The 15,060-nt window shown below is 50.9% G+C and overlaps 2 protein-coding genes across 2 annotated transcripts in view; both read left to right on the plus strand.

The window, feature by feature from the left end:
* Window positions 1-15,060, plus strand: part of TMEM150C (transmembrane protein 150C) — a 319,396-nt gene that overhangs the window by 64,285 nt on the left and 240,051 nt on the right. The window lies entirely within an intron of this gene.
* SCD5 (stearoyl-CoA desaturase 5) overlaps window positions 3,221-15,060 on the plus strand; it is a 129,861-nt gene continuing 118,021 nt past the window's right edge. Inside the window, exon 1 of the mRNA XM_084882962.1 lies at window positions 3,221-3,747. Within this exon, the coding sequence (XP_084739088.1) occupies window positions 3,525-3,747 (223 nt within the window). The 5' untranslated portion in view covers window positions 3,221-3,524. The remainder of the gene's footprint in view (window positions 3,748-15,060) is intronic.

The following is a 15,060-nucleotide window of genomic DNA, read 5'->3' on the forward strand; positions in this document are numbered from 1 at the left end:
GATGCTCTATACCAGTGATTCCCAAAGTGGTCTATATCGACCCCCAGGGGTCTATGACAACCTGCAAGGGGTCTACGTCAGCGAAAAAAAAATTTGGGGGTCCATGAAATGAAAATGGGGGTCCACGATAGTGGATCTCAACATACACTGATAGTACCTATTTACTTACATCATATTATCTTATAATATAAAAACATATAAATTATTTATAAAAGTACCTATGAAGTAAAAAATTTATTATATATGTTTATAAAATTGTGTAAGTTGTAGGATAAAAACCTGCACATAATGATATACCAGTATCATCTTGTTACAAGCATACGCGCAGTAAACATTCTTGCCAATTTTTGTCTCAAAGCTTCGCGAACTTGCACCGACTTGTTCAATTCGTCACTCTATAAATATGAATGTGAGAAAAATACGTTCATTCATTTCCTGAATCTTGAATAGGAAAGTGCTGAGAAAATATTTAAAAAAATATAAACTGGTAGTTTATCATACAAATTATAGTGAATCAGTGTTATTTTGTTTGAGAATGCCGGAGAAAAGTAGGTACATTATTTTTTATTAAATTTTAACACTAAACTTCACTACAGTTAGAAATTTACAAAAAAATCAATATCAGGTAAGTAGGGGGTCTACCCAAAACCGAAAAACATGGCAAGGGTTCTACGGCACAAACAAGTTTGGGAACCTCTGCTCTATACACTGAGCCAAACCGCTTTCGGCTGCTATAAAATTTTAATGGGAGATTTTTCCAATCTGTTTAGTACAGAAAAGGGGAAGCCAGCTCTCCTGTGCCTGAAGGAAGCTGAAAAGACGAATGTTCTACTAAACCCAGATGTTGCTATATCTCAATCTTAGAGGCTAACTTCCCAACTATATGCGCCCCTGCAATCTAATCTAAGGCCTATGAGTGGTTTTCTTATCCCCCAGAGCACACAGATTGCTTATGTTTAAAATTGCCCTGGCTGCATCCTCCCTCTCCCCTTAACTATGTAAGAGCCTCAAAGCACATCCCTTCCTTTGCCAGAGGAGCGCATAGCAGAGCAGGTGATTTTATCTCACAGTTCCCAGGTGCTGCTAGAATTCGTTCTTTCAGTCCCTCCAGCCCACCCAGGTATGCTTGTTTTTCCATTCTGGGACTTCCAGGTGTACCCTGGCTTCCTGGTCAGGTTTCATAACTGCACTGAGTCTCTCTCTCTAGGATGATTTAAAAAAGCAATTAAATACCCACATTATTCAGCAGCTGCTAGGGACCAAACAGTGTAGCAAGCTCTGTTCCCATCAGACTAGCAGCATCACTGCAAATTGCACAGAGAGGAATTCCCAGCATAGATCTGTCTTAATTCCTAGATGACACGGGATGAAACTGAAGATAAAAAAGACTGTTACCGACTCCAAATCACAGAGACTTGTTAAATTGTAGTGGCAGGGCCACATTCAAACCCAAGTTTTTGTATACCAAAACTGTAGCTTCTGTAGCCAAAATCTAAATTTTCTTAAGAAAAGCACAGATGTGAGGATCTTTACAAATCTCCAACTTTAAGAATAGATCTTTTCTTTCTCTTTACTTTCTCGCTAGAGCCTATATTTTCTTTTTCTTTTAAATATATTTTATTGATTTTTACATCCTTGTATCTCCAGTGTCCACTAGTAGTTCTGGCTCATAGCAGGTGCCCAATAAGCCAAACAAACGATTGAATGGTTATTGAGGGTAGGGTGAGTCATTACAATGACTCCTAGAGAGACTTTTGACCACTCCAGGAAAAAGGAGAGTCTGAGCTGGTGAGCCACAGGAAATATGTGGGGAGCAGCGGGAGCGAGAGAAGAAAATGTGGTTCATTATAAAGCCCTGTGTCATGTCTTATTGTCGCACTAGTCCTTACACAGAGCCGACATTTATCTGGTCCTTGGGCAGGTTTCCTTTCATTCTATAATTTCAGCTCCATCTGAAGCACCACCATCACTCTTGATTAAGTGGACACAATTCCACAGCCACACATACCTGGCTTCAGTTTTAAATTAGACATTATTTTACGTGGGTAATTGAACCCATTCAAATCTGTTAACAGTAGGATGCTTATGGCCCTTTTGTGCAGTCATTTCCTCTCCCCCTTCCTGGAATCCTGGAAAGGATTCCTAGCAGTGGGTAATAATAATAATAATATAATAAAAACAAAATTAGCTTTGTTTATCAATATAATGGCCCTCTTCACGTTCACATTTATAGAATTGCCAAGCTGGAAGGAAGAATATTGATTAGCTCTGCTTCCCCTAGAGAGCCAAGTTGGGTCAGGGCGAGTCAGAACTAGGACTGACAGACCCTGGCTTCCAGTGATGAGCCCCTTTCCTTCTGCTGCCCGCCTGCACTCCAGCGCACCCCTCTCTGCTTCTCTGTGCAATCAGGGCTCTCTCTGGACAGCTCTAAATCATCTGCATTAGGAGGAGAGGAATGAGCAGGCACGACTTGGGTGATCCCCTCCCCCGCCCCCGCCCCCGCCCTAAAGCCCTATTCTCAATGGTGCTGACTTTAAGGTACTGTTCCGTTAACCGAAGGCTGAGGAGACAGCCCACGAGCACGGCGCCCCGCTGAAAATGTGCCATACACAGAGTTGCGCAGCTGACGGCCTGCGTGGCGGGCAGGGAAGGCGCTGTTGGTTACTAGCCCGCCGCCGAATAAGTGAGGTATCCTCTGAAAGGCACTCATGGAGCACCTACTGTGTGCCTAATGAAGAGCTGAGCGGCTGCCTTCTACCCCTTCACAGGCCCCAAGAGCCCTGCGAACCCGCGGACACGGGCGGGGGAGGCGCGGGGGTGGGGGGAGTTCTGATGCTCATCTCGGGTCTGGCCTTGAACTTGTGTCCAGGTATTTTAAATTCTTCAACAAGGTGCCCTGAGTCCTCAAAAGTAAAAATAAAACATAATAATAAATAAATAATAATAATAATAATAGTCTTTTCAAAACGGAAAGGTAATTTTCTTGTGAGCCGCTCCACAGGCTCCCTGTTCTGGGAGCCTCAAACCTCCTTACCCCCGACCCCTCCAAACCCCCCAATCCCCGGGGTCCAGGCTGCGGACCGCCGGCCCCCCGGAGCAGGGCGCTGGGGCCGAGGGGCGCCTGTCTCTTTAAGAGCCCCAGAGGCGGCGGTGATTGGCTGTCGCTATGCAGGGCTCTCCTCCCGCTCCCTCCGAGAGCCGCCTCCCCCGCCGCCCTCCGCGCGCCCCCTCCCGCCCCTGCGCGCCCCTCGGCCTCGCAGCCGAGTTCAGCCCCGGCGGCCGCGGCATGGCTGAGGCACCGGCAACAGATGCCGGGCTTTCAGGTTCGCATCCTTAGGCCCCGCTGAGCGCCCCAAGGAGAGAGAAGGACCCGGAGAAGGTCCGTCCGGGAAGGCGGGGACGGAGGTGTGGAGATCCCCCCCCCCCCCAATAAGGCAGGAGCCCCCGCCCCCCACCGGAGCGATCCCCGCCCTCAGAGCTCCGCCGCCTGCAGCCCCGTCGCCGGCGCCCACCTCTCTCCAGCCATGCCGGGCCGGGCCGCCGATCGGGGCCAGGTCCCCTTGTGCAGCGCCGCCGCCGCGGAGGAGGAGAGCCGCGCGGGGGCCGAGGGCTCGGCGGGCGGCGGCGGCGCTCCGGAGCGGCAGCCCATCGTGTGGCGGAACGTCGTCCTGATGAGCCTGCTCCACCTGGCCGCCGCGTACTCCCTGGTGCTGATCCCCAAAGCCCAGCCGCTCACCCTGCTCTGGGGTAAGTCCCGCGGACACCCCCGCTCCCCGCTCCCCGCGGGCGGCGGTGGCGAGGCCGCGCCGGGGCGCGCGGGGTCGCGGGTCCGCTGCTGCCTGCGGTGCGGAGCCCCCTCCGCTCTCCTTTGCCGGCCCTGGGCGCCCCGGGCCCCGTGGCCTGCATTTGCCCGTCCCGATCCTCCTTCTGCCCAGGTATTTCCAACTTCTGCCTCCCCGGCGGTCCTCCCGAGTGGGCGCATCGCTCCGCTCCCCGCAGGAGAGCGCGAGGGGCCCGGAGAGGCGCGCGCGGGGAGCCGGGGCACCCGCCGAGCTCCGCTCTGAGCACTGGACGGAGGACAGGCGGCCCGGAGGTGTCCTCCGAGCGGGTCCCAGGGGCTCTCCTATCTGCCGCCTTCCGGCTCCTCCGTGTCCTGCGCTGGCCGCGGACCTCGGGGCCGAGTTACGGATAAGAAAGAAAGTGGAGGAGGGGTGGTGGTGGAGAGATCTGACCCAGGGACAGTCTCGATTGCGCGCAAGAGATGGATGAAACCAGCCTTCCTCCTCGCCCCTGCAAGGTCGGCCCCTCTTCCCTGCCTCCTCCGTGATGATCTTCTCTGCCCATCGCACTGCTGCGGCCCCAGAAGTTTCTTGGTGAACACAGGGAGCTCACGTGGAGAGAGCCCTGCCCCCAGGACTAAGCTCGGATGGTGGCCACGCGGAGTCCCCTCCAGGCCCGGAACCCCTCGGATCCGTGCGGGCAGGTCTATTCGCACACCTGTGGCTCTCCCGCCGCCTCCTTCCTAGCACCTGCCGGCTTCAAACTCCCCTCCACCCCCACCCCCACACACAACTCCTCTCCCTTCTCTGGGTCCCAGGTGCTCTGCCTGCCCTATGTGATTCCAGGCGCTGACTATGAATCACCTGAAAGACCCCCAGCACCCACTGGTGTGGGCCATCCATCGCCAGTAGTCGGGGACTAAGCGCGCAGGCACTGACTGCCTGGGCCGAGAACACAGACCAAGAACTCCTAGGAGCGCTTCCAGCTTCGTTTTTTTGAGATCATCAAGGAACAGGGGCAGGAGAAATAACAACCTACTTTTATTTCCAGAGGGGAAGAGGAAGGAAGAAATAAGACCTCTTTCTGCAAAGCTGCTTATTTGACACAGTGCCAGCTTCAGTGCTGGGTGGATGATGATTTCCTTGAAATCCTAGACCCTGGGTACTAGGGGTATGGCTGAGAGGGGATGCTGAGTCGAAAAATGGTGAGAGGGGCGTGTGTTTTTGGGAATCATGAAGACTTTTAAAGTCCCCTGAAAGCTTTGTGCAACCTCCTGCTCAGCCCGCCTCCACTTAACCAGCTTCTCACTTCTGTGTCCTTTTCACCAGGGTCTTTGTTTTGCTTTGGTTTGATATTGGTCTGTCTTCCATCTTCTCTCCAAATGACTAAACTGTAAGATGTCCAGCCATGAATTCGGGAACACTTCTACCTGCCAGCCAAAGCCCTCAGTGCCCCAGAGCCCCCATGGTGCCCTCCCCTCCCCCTCCAGGGGCAGCACTGTTGGACTTCAGAGGCCCATTTGCCTGGGGGAGAGGTTGGGGTTTAGCCTAATAGCTGATATGTCAGAGAGAGCTCGGGGCAACCTGAGCACTTAAAATATTATCTTACATGTCTGGGGCTCCACGCTGTGCAGCCACCGAACCCCGGTGACTCTGGCATTCCACCAGGAGCCACAGGCTAAGGCCTCTTCTTCAGGCTCTCTCTGCTCTGTCCAGGCTGCGCTCTGCGGTGAAGGCAGAATCTTTGTTTTGAAAGACCTTGGCCAGAGGACACCACCCCCTGGCCCCAAATTCCTCCAGGTTCCTGGGAGAAGTAAACACACTGAATCGGGTTTCCTCCTTGTGAGGATGTAGCCAAAGCCCATCCTGGTACCTCCCTGCATAGTCTTCTGCTTTAGCCACTTTTCATCAGTTCCATTCTCTCTCTCTCTCTCTCTCTCTCTCTCTCTCTCTTTAATGTTTTTATATTGATTTCAGAGAGAGGAAGGGAAAGGGGGAGAGAGAGAGAAACATCAGTGATGAGAGCGACTCATTGATCAGCTGCCTCTTGCTTGCTCCCCACTGGGGATTGAGCCTGCAACCCAGGCTGCTGCCCTGATGGGGAATCACATGGTGACCTCCTGGTTCATAGGTTGATGCTCCACCACTGAGCCACACCGTCCTGGCTCCATTCTCTTGATTTGATTTTCTCCTTCCCTGTGCTTCAGTGCGTCCTTAAGAAAAGAAAGAAAAAGAGCAGGCAGTGGTGGGTGCCATAGTTTCTAGTTTCAAAATTGTGACTTAGGAACATTCCAAACAAAGGAATCTTATATCTGATGGGTATCTCGTGAGAGAAGAAATGAGGGACAAAGACGTGCTATAATAATATCGGTTGTGCTGTGGCTAGGATATTAGGGCAACTGGAAGGCCAGAGCCACCATCCACTCAAACTTATTTTCGGAGTTAAGCTCTGTTTCCTTGACCCACAAACTCTCCCTAACCCCTCCCCCCACACTGGACTCTCTTTTACCCCCTCCCTCACTGGCTTTATCCAGTTTTTGGGCTGAATTCATGCACCCCAGTAGGGCTGTTGATCCACGTCAGGGACCTAAGTTGTTGAGGAAACAGGCTGAGCCCATCCACTGCTTGCCGCCTCCCCAGCCCAGGTGAGGTTGCCCTGGCAACAGGAGGCATCCATGCAGGGCTCAGCGTGCGGAGAGTAACCTGCATGGTGGTAAAATGTCATCCATGAGAGATCCATCAGGTTGTTCAGGCCAACCTCCTCCCGTGCCTAACCCCCACTTTTTCATGGCTGTTCCTGGGGCTAGAGCAAGTTATTTTCCTTATCGCCGCGGTGTTCTGAGTGGGCAAGCTTAGAACGGAATGCTCCTGGTGCCCACAGGTCGTGAAGGGCGAGCTTATGAGCTTCAAGAACAGAACGCAAACTTCCGTTGGAGGAAAATTTTAACCTGAAGGCTTGAGCTCACAAGAGTGCCTGCTTTGAGGGTTTTGGCCCCAGGAGCGGCTCGTACTGGGCCCCGAGTCCCAAGAGGAGCAGAACCGGGCGAGTAAGGAGCAGCAGTCACGGTATCAAAACAGAATTCCTGGGACTCCTTCCCGACTTGTGTCTAGGTCTTCTGGTTCTTGGTTTCCAGAAATGGCAGGGGCTTTTCTGCTTTCTCTGGAAATGTCGCCCAAGTCCTGATGACGGTGTATAGGCTGTGTCTCATGGTGACCTCATGGGTTTTGTCCCTTCAAAGGTCAGTACCAGGCATGCAGAACAGTGATTTGCCCTCTTCTTTCATGCTGCCCAGGGCAAACACGGCCATTATTAGGCCAATATAGGATTCTCTGGCATCCCTGGCGCTGGAGCAGCTGGCCAATCCTGAGTGGGACTCAGCCTGTGGGGTGGAAGCTAGAGGCAGCAGGGATTAACAAAGCAGTCTGGGGCCAGGGAGGTCAGGAGAGGCTGGGTTTGGAAAGTGCTGGCCCATCCGCCAAATTCTGGCCAATAGTGCGAGTTGCCCAAAGTTGAACTGTCTTTTGTCAGGCATTGGGTAACCTGCACCCGTCACCCGGATGTCTGCTGGGTTGTGCTACTTTTCCTGCCAAGTCCCTAAGGTTGTTGAGGAGACCAAGTGTGCTGCGTCCAAGGGTTTGGCCAGCCTGAGAGGGGGCGACGAAGGACGGAGAAAAAAGACAGACGAGAGAAAAAGCTGGGTCTAGGTGGATCTTCTGTGCCTGGCTGAGGCCACAGAACAGATCCAGACTGCAAAGCTGATGCTTTATTGATAGTCAGGGGCAAACAAGGTAATTTACAATGTTCTTGTAAGTTTTACTTGTTTTGGCAGCACTTGCTGCCCCTCCCACAACCCACTAGCTCCCCAGGAAAGATCTAGGGAGCAGTCACAAGATCAAGCTTAATTATGCTTAGAGGACTGTGCCCTCCAAGCTGGGACTTGTTTGCGACTTTGCCAGCAGGTCAGTCCGAGGCTTGACCCTTTAACCGCTTACTATAACCAAGAATGTGTGGTCTTGGACTTCTGTCTTGCCTCCAGGTTTTCAGTGAGAAAGGCTTGAGAGAGAGAGAGAGAGAAAGAGACAGATCTGAATGTGAATCTCTCTCTCTCCTACTTAACTTACCAGCTTCAAGGCCTTGGAGCGGTGAACGGCTTTAAACCTCAGCTTTCTCACCTATAAAATGGGTATATTAACACTACTTGCTCACTAAGTGGTGAGAATTAAATTAGATAATATACGACAGCAATACAATCATAGTAGGGGACTTTAATACCCCATTGACATCATTGGATAAATCTTCTAACAAAAAAATCAGCAAGGAAACAGAAAACCTAAATGACTCACTAGATCAGATGGAACTAATTGACATCTTCAGAACATTTCACCCCTAAGCTATAGAATATACATTATCCTCAAATGCACATTGGCATTTTTAAAGATAGACCACGTGTTAGGACATAGATGAAGTCTCTACAAATTCAAGAAGATTGAAATCACAAATTAGATAATATATATATAGAAATTACTTAGCGCAGTGCCTGGCCCTTGGTTGGTGTACAGTGATTGTCAGCTGCCATTATTATTATTATCGGACCTAACACTTGCTGATTTTCTTTGGCAGAGGGGAAAAAGGCCCTCTTGCAGCACAATACATTCTACAGAGCCTGCACAGTACTTGTCTTCATTGCCTCTCCTGCGTGGAAAATACGCTCTGGCTTTCTCAAAGTCCCCAAAGAGAAATGAACACAGCCCTTTCTGTCTTTCCTCCTTCCCCAAGTCCGTTTCTTCCATTCTGCTTCCCTCCAAAAGGCTACTAGTTTGTAGATAAGAATCTTTTTTGTTCAGTTGACAACCCACCTGGTCTTTCCGTGTTTTTCTTGAGGGCCAGATCGTTTCTCTAAATCTTTTAGGATCTCTGTTTTGATCCCCCTCTTACCCCTCCACCCCCATCTCCTTGAGTTCTCTTTAAAAAATGCTTTAAATGCTCAGTTAAACTACTGAAAAACTGAAAAATGTAAGAATCTTCCTTGTAAACCCTGTAATTGCCAGCCCATTGTTGTCGCCACTTCTGCACATTTAATAAAGCACTGAAAGCCTTACCCAAGGCCAGAGGGCAGCAAAACCTATAGAATCGAGTGTGCTTCTGCTGGCTTTATAGTCCCGACAGGTATAAATCTAGGTTGAGGTTAATATTATCAGCTCACTGTTTTTCTAAAGGTGTTTGTCAAGGTCACTGCAGGCTGCATTGTGATCATGCAGTGGGAAACAGTGCAGCAGAGTAGAAACCGGGGCTGGAATCCCGGCACAGCCTCTTAGTTCAACGTCATATATGCCCCTTTCCAGTCTGTCGGCCTTGGCATTCTCCCCTGAGAAGTGGGGATGGTAATACTGAGTGAACGTTGCTTTAAGAACAGGCATGTAATACGGGGTCTGCCAGAGGACTCTATACTGTCCCTGCCTCCCACTCGGAGGCGTCGGCCATGAAACCTGCGCTGACTACACCAGCCGAGGCCGTAGCACTCGGGGCTCAGAGGGAAGGCACAGCCCTTAGGCCCCAATAGTTGATCCTAACGCTTCAGTTCTCACCTTACCTAGCTTGGTGTGTTGTATAAAATTGCAGTAAGTGCTTGGAAAAGCCATTGATGGATTTACAAAAAGACACAGCCTGGTGGTTTCTTTAAGGTTTTGCAAAGGACAGCATCATCTTTGGGTGGCATTATTCTTGAGCATTTATTTTTATTATTTTTCAATCCTCACCCAAGGATATGTTTCTATTGCACCCCCCCCCCTTTTTTTTTTTTCAGAGAGAGTGAGAGAGAAAATTGATGAGGGAGAGAAACAGCTTTTGGTTACCCCCCCAACCCTTGCCCAGGATGCACCCCAGCTGAGGATTGAACCTGCAGCCTTTTGGTACCCGGGACCACACTCATACTAACTGAGCCACCCGGCCAAGGTGTTGAGCGTGGATTGGGGCATTCTGTCGTCTCTGGCATGCAGTCCATGCGTCCCTTTGCAGTGACGTGTCATGTTTCTATGGAAGTGCCACAGCCTTGGGACTGTGGCATCGGAGGGTCTGAGTTCCAAGCCCAGCCCCCCCAAATTCAGCCTTCAGCAGAAAACTCTCCCCCCTGACCCTGCGCCCCCGACTGCACTGTGAGGGCAATAACAGTACAGCCAGCAGCTGGAGGGAAATGAAGGAATCCAGGACAGCAGTCGGTCAGGATGCCGGATAGAGTCTTTGTTAGCTGTCGAGTCAGTCCCAGGTGCCCTCGGTGCTCCTGGCCTGCCTTCTCGCATCCATCTCATCATCCTTTGAAGGCTGATGTTTGTTCCAGGTTGCTCCCTGGTCATCAGAAAGCCCTGGCCAGGGCTAACAGCAGTTTGTCTCTGGTTTATTTCTCCTGGAAATGGATTGGTGGCCACAACAGCAGCTGTCCTCCCTCATAAATGCCTGTTGTTTGTTCATTTTGTGTGTGAACATGCAGCCACATTCATTCATCCACAATCCATTCATTTCTCCCATTTCAATTCATTCATTTCTCCCATTTCATTCATTTATTTCTCCCAATTTCTCCCATTTCAATGATTGTCAAAAGTGGCCGCAAAGCAGTTTCACTTGGGGAGCCTTTAACATTTTAGGAAGCCTTGGTCTCATCGGGAGGTACTGAATTGGAGTCTCTAGAAGTGATGTTCTGGCTTTAAAAAAATTTTTTTAAAGCCATTTAGATATTTCTGATGCACAGCTGGGTAAGAATCGTGATTTAATGTTTTGCTCAATAATACTTATTACTCACCCATTACCTGCTGGGCACTGGCACCGTCCCTGACTCCGTGGCACTCGGGCCAGTTAGAGAGACAGACAGGTGCACAGGTGGTACCTGCCAAGGCCGCATTAGTTACAGAGCACCAGCTCAGGGAGCTGGGAGGAGAGGGAGGTGGCCATTGAGCTCGGCAGGAGGCCCTTGGCTGGGAGAAATGGCCTTGTAGCCACAGGGAACAGCGTGGGCAGAGCTCCCATGGGGAGAGAGACAGACTGGGAGGTTCGCGGACTGATGGCTCGGCAAGTCTGCGGTGACCAGGGCCAGGACGATTCGGTGGGGCCAGCAGGACAGGGAGGGGATCTGGCTATGGACAGGCTGCCCTTCAACCTCTGCCTGACTCTCGCCTCCTCCCCTTAGTCCTCCCCCTCACCAACGATTTCTGCTGTGATAGAATGGCCTGGAGCCAGATTAAGTGAGCCTGGAGTTTCTCAGGGAAGACCTCGTGGCAAATATAATACATTGGAGCTGGGCCCCTCAGGCTGGCTGCAGCTGAGGTGAGGGTAGGAACACTGTGTGAGCAGGGCATTTGGTGCCACAGACTCAGGTTCTGTTCCAGGCCTGAAATCGTAAAATGCCCAAAAGGGTATAACAGTACCCAAATACACACCCAGAGTGCCCCCCTTCTGTCCCCTTCTTCCTCTGTCCTTGACTCTTTCCTGTGTTTCTAAAAGGTGAGTGCGTGAGTGCGTGCGTGCGTGTGTGCGTGCGCGTGTGTGTTGTGTGTGTGCGTGTGCGTGCGTGTGTGTGGTGTGTGTGTGTGTGTGTGTGTGTGTGTGTGGTGTGTTTGTGTGGTGTGTGTGTGTGTGGTGTGTTTGTGTGGTGTGTGTGTGTGTGTGGTGTGTGTGGTGTGTTTGTGTGGTGTGTGTGTGTGTGGTGTGTTTGTGTGGTGTGTGTGTGTGTGTGTGGTGTGTGTGTGGGGTGTGTGTGTGTGTGTGGGGGGTGTGTGTGGTGTGTGTGTGTGTGGTATGTGTGTGTGTGGTGTGTGTGTGCGTGGTGTGTGTGTGCATGGTGTGTGCGTGGTGTGTGTGTGCATGGTGTGTGTGTGGTGTGTGTGTGTGGGGGGGTGTGTGTGTGTGGGGTGTGTGTGGTGTGTGTGTGTGTGGTGTGTGTGGTGTGTTTGTGTGGTGTGTGTGTGTGTGGTGTGTTTGTGTGGTGTGTGTGTGTGTGTGTGGTGTGTGTGTGTGTGGGGTGTGTGTGTGTGGGGGGTGTGTGTGTGTGTGGGGGGTGTGTGTGGTGTGTGTGTGTGTGGTGTGTGTGTGTGTGGTGTGTGTGGTGTGTTTGTGTGGTGTGTGTGTGTGTGATGTGTTTGTGTGGTGTGTGTGTGTGTGTGGTGTGTGTGTGTGTGTGGTGTGTGTGTGTGTGGGGTGTGTGTGTGTGTGGTGTGTGTGTGGGGGGTGTGTGTGTGTGTGGGGTGTGTGTGGTGTGTGTGTGTGTGGTGTGTGTGTGTGTGGTGTGTGTGGTGTGTTTGTGTGGTGTGTGTGTGTGTGATGTGTGTGTGTGGTGTGTGTGTGTGTGTGGTGTGTGTGTGTGTGTGGTGTGTGTGTGTGGGGGGGGTGTGTGTGTGTGGTGTGTGTGTGGTGGGTGTGTGTGTGTGTGGTGTGTGTGTGTGTGGTGTGTGTGTGTGGTGTGTGTGTGCGTGGTGTGTGTGTGGTATGTGCATGTATGTGTGGTGTGTGCGCGTGTGTGTGGGGTGTGTGTGTGTGGGGTGTGTGTGTGTGTGGTGTGTGTGTGCATGGTGTGTGTGTGTGTGTGTGTGTGTGTGGTGTGTGGTGTGTGCGCGTGTGTGTGGGGTGTGTGTGTGTGTGTAGGGGTGGGGGTGCTCTCACTTCATTTTCTTCCTTGAACCTGAGTTTGAGCAGCTGGTTCTCACTAACCCACATTTCAGGGATGGTCAGTTCTGCTCCCCATTTCTACAGTTGTTGGGGTCACTGCAGGGCCTGGTGCTTAGTTGGAGGGCTCTCAGGGTCATGCAGGCGGTGGTCCAGGTACCAGCAGCATCAGCACCCTCGGGGAGGTCTTTAGAAGTAAAGACTCTCAAACCCCATCCCGGTCCTTCTGAATCAGAACCTGCGTTTAATAAGCTCTCCAGATGCTCCCAGCCTGCTGCCCAGCCACAGGCTGACCATTCAGCGAGGCTGGGATTAAGTGTGATTGGTCAACCTGTCCTGTTTCCTTTCATGGCCGCCTCCCCATAGTCTCCCCTCCAGCTCCCCTCCGGTTCCCGCCAACCCTCTGCCTCCTTGTAGTGTGTTTAGAACAAGCCGGGATCTGCTTCTCTTGCCAACCGAAGGCTGTGGCTAAAATCTTTCAGCCGGAGCAGCCATGTTTAATTCATGGGCTAGAAAATTAATTTTGTTCTCACAAATAGAGCTGGGGGAAATAACGGAGGCTCTGTGCATGGCCCTGGGGAATTCAGCCTGTTTAACAGACGGACTGGTGAAGGGGGGAGGCCTGTGGGAGGGCGCCTTCCACAGAATCGTGAACCCAGATGTGTCAGGACGCTTTAGGCTGCATGTAGCCCAAAGCTCACCTTCTGATGGCTTAATCGAAAGGGAAATTTCCTGATGTCCCTGATAAGAAGTCCCGAGGCTGGCCACTCCTGGGATGACTCAACAATGTCTTCAGAGAGGAGCAGGTTTCATGTCTGCCATGGTGCCCTTGCTGAATTTCGTGTCCCCATAGTTATCCGATGGCTGCCAGAGTTCCAGCAGCTCATGGAGTCCCTGCAGCGTCACACAGAAGGAGAGAGAGGCTGCCCTTTAGTCCCACTCTATCAGGGAGAAAAATCTTCCCTGGTTGCCTCCCAGCTGATGTCTCCTCAAGTCTTACCTGCAGGATTGTGTCCCAAGTCCCTGGTTAACCAACCATTGGCAAGGGATCCAGCCTGGTCTGGGCTGGCCAGCGAGTTACATTGGGCTGGGTGATGGTGGTGAGGAGCCAAACAAAACCCAGGCTTTGCTCCAGGAAGAGGAGGGCATGGCTGCTGGGGCAGCCAACACCTCTGCTCCATGACCTTCTCATGACCTTCACTCTTTGGTGTCATCTCCATTCCCTGGAAGGAGGTTTCATTCATATATATATATATATATATATATATATATATATATATATAGCACCTGAGGATATTTCTCTCTATTGATTCTTAGAGAGAATGGAAGGGAGGAAAGGAGACAGAAAGAAAGAGAAACATGCACATGAGAGACACTAACTGGTTGCCTTTCCCCACACACTCCCAACTGGGACCAGTGATTGAAACTGCAACCCAGGTATGTGCCCTTGACCAGGAATTGAACCCGAAACTCTTCAGTGTGCGGGCTGATGCTCAAACCTGGCCAGGGCTCTGTTTTCATATCTTAGTGTCCTCTTCCCCTCTGTTTCCTACCCCCTATGCTTGTCTCTGATCCCGCTGTCATTATAGGAAGTTGTCAGTGTCTGCCTTTTCCACAAAACTCTGAGCTGTTTGATGGCATTTCTGCCTCCCTAGGACCCAGCTCACAGCCTCTGCTCAACATACATAGTATTGGGTGAATGAATGAAGGAATAAGCGAATGAATGAATTTAACAACTGTGTGGCCTTTCTTCCTAAGGCAGCAATTTTCAAACCAGTGTGCTGCAAGAATTCTTAAAACATGTATTCCTGATTATTTAGTCAGGGACACTGACCTCTTTTCTCTTAGATTGTCAAGTAGAAAAATGACAACAGCCAACACTATAGCCGTCTGGTGTGAATGAATCAAAATTATACTTTTTTTTGTCAGATCAGCAAGATATTTTTGGGTGTGCTGCAGAATTTTAGTAATTAGTTTGTGTGTGCCATGAGATGACAAAGGTTGAAAAATCGCTGTCCCAAGGGAAGTTTGCATATTATCTCTCTCTTTTTAAAAAAAAATATATTTTATTGATTTTTTTTACAGAGAGGAAGAGAGGGACAGAGAGTTAGAAACATCGATGAGAGAGAATCATTGACCCACTTCCTCCTGTACACCTCCTACTGGGGATGTGCCCGCAACCAAGGTACATGTCCTTGACCGGAATCAAACCGGGGGCCTTTCAGTCCACAGGCCGACGCTCTATCCACTGAGCCAAACCGGTTTCGGCTGCATATTATCTCTTTATGGCAAAAATGTTTTTTGTTTTTTGTTTTTTTCCCGTGGTAGAGAACTTTCCATGTAACGTTGGGGGACAGATTGGGGAGTGGGAGGCCTCTGTCAGTGCCCCAGAAACTGGCATGTCCTTGTGCACCTGTGTCCTCCCGGTGTGTCACCCTCTCCTCCCTGCTGCTCTCCCCGGTTTTCTTGGGCTGCGGTGGGCTGGAGAAGCTGCTCTGGGCACAGAGAATGGGAAAACGAGTGACTTAGGATGCATTCTCTCCCAAGATTTTCCCTGATGACACCGTTTTCCCAAACTCATTTCTTGGTGGCTCATTTTCTTCATCTTCCAGGTGACAGAGAGCCTCAGTG

This window comes from Pipistrellus hanaki (assembly GCF_964339955.1).
Source record: "Pipistrellus hanaki genome assembly, chromosome: 1".
NCBI lineage: Eukaryota > Metazoa > Chordata > Mammalia > Chiroptera > Vespertilionidae > Pipistrellus > Pipistrellus hanaki.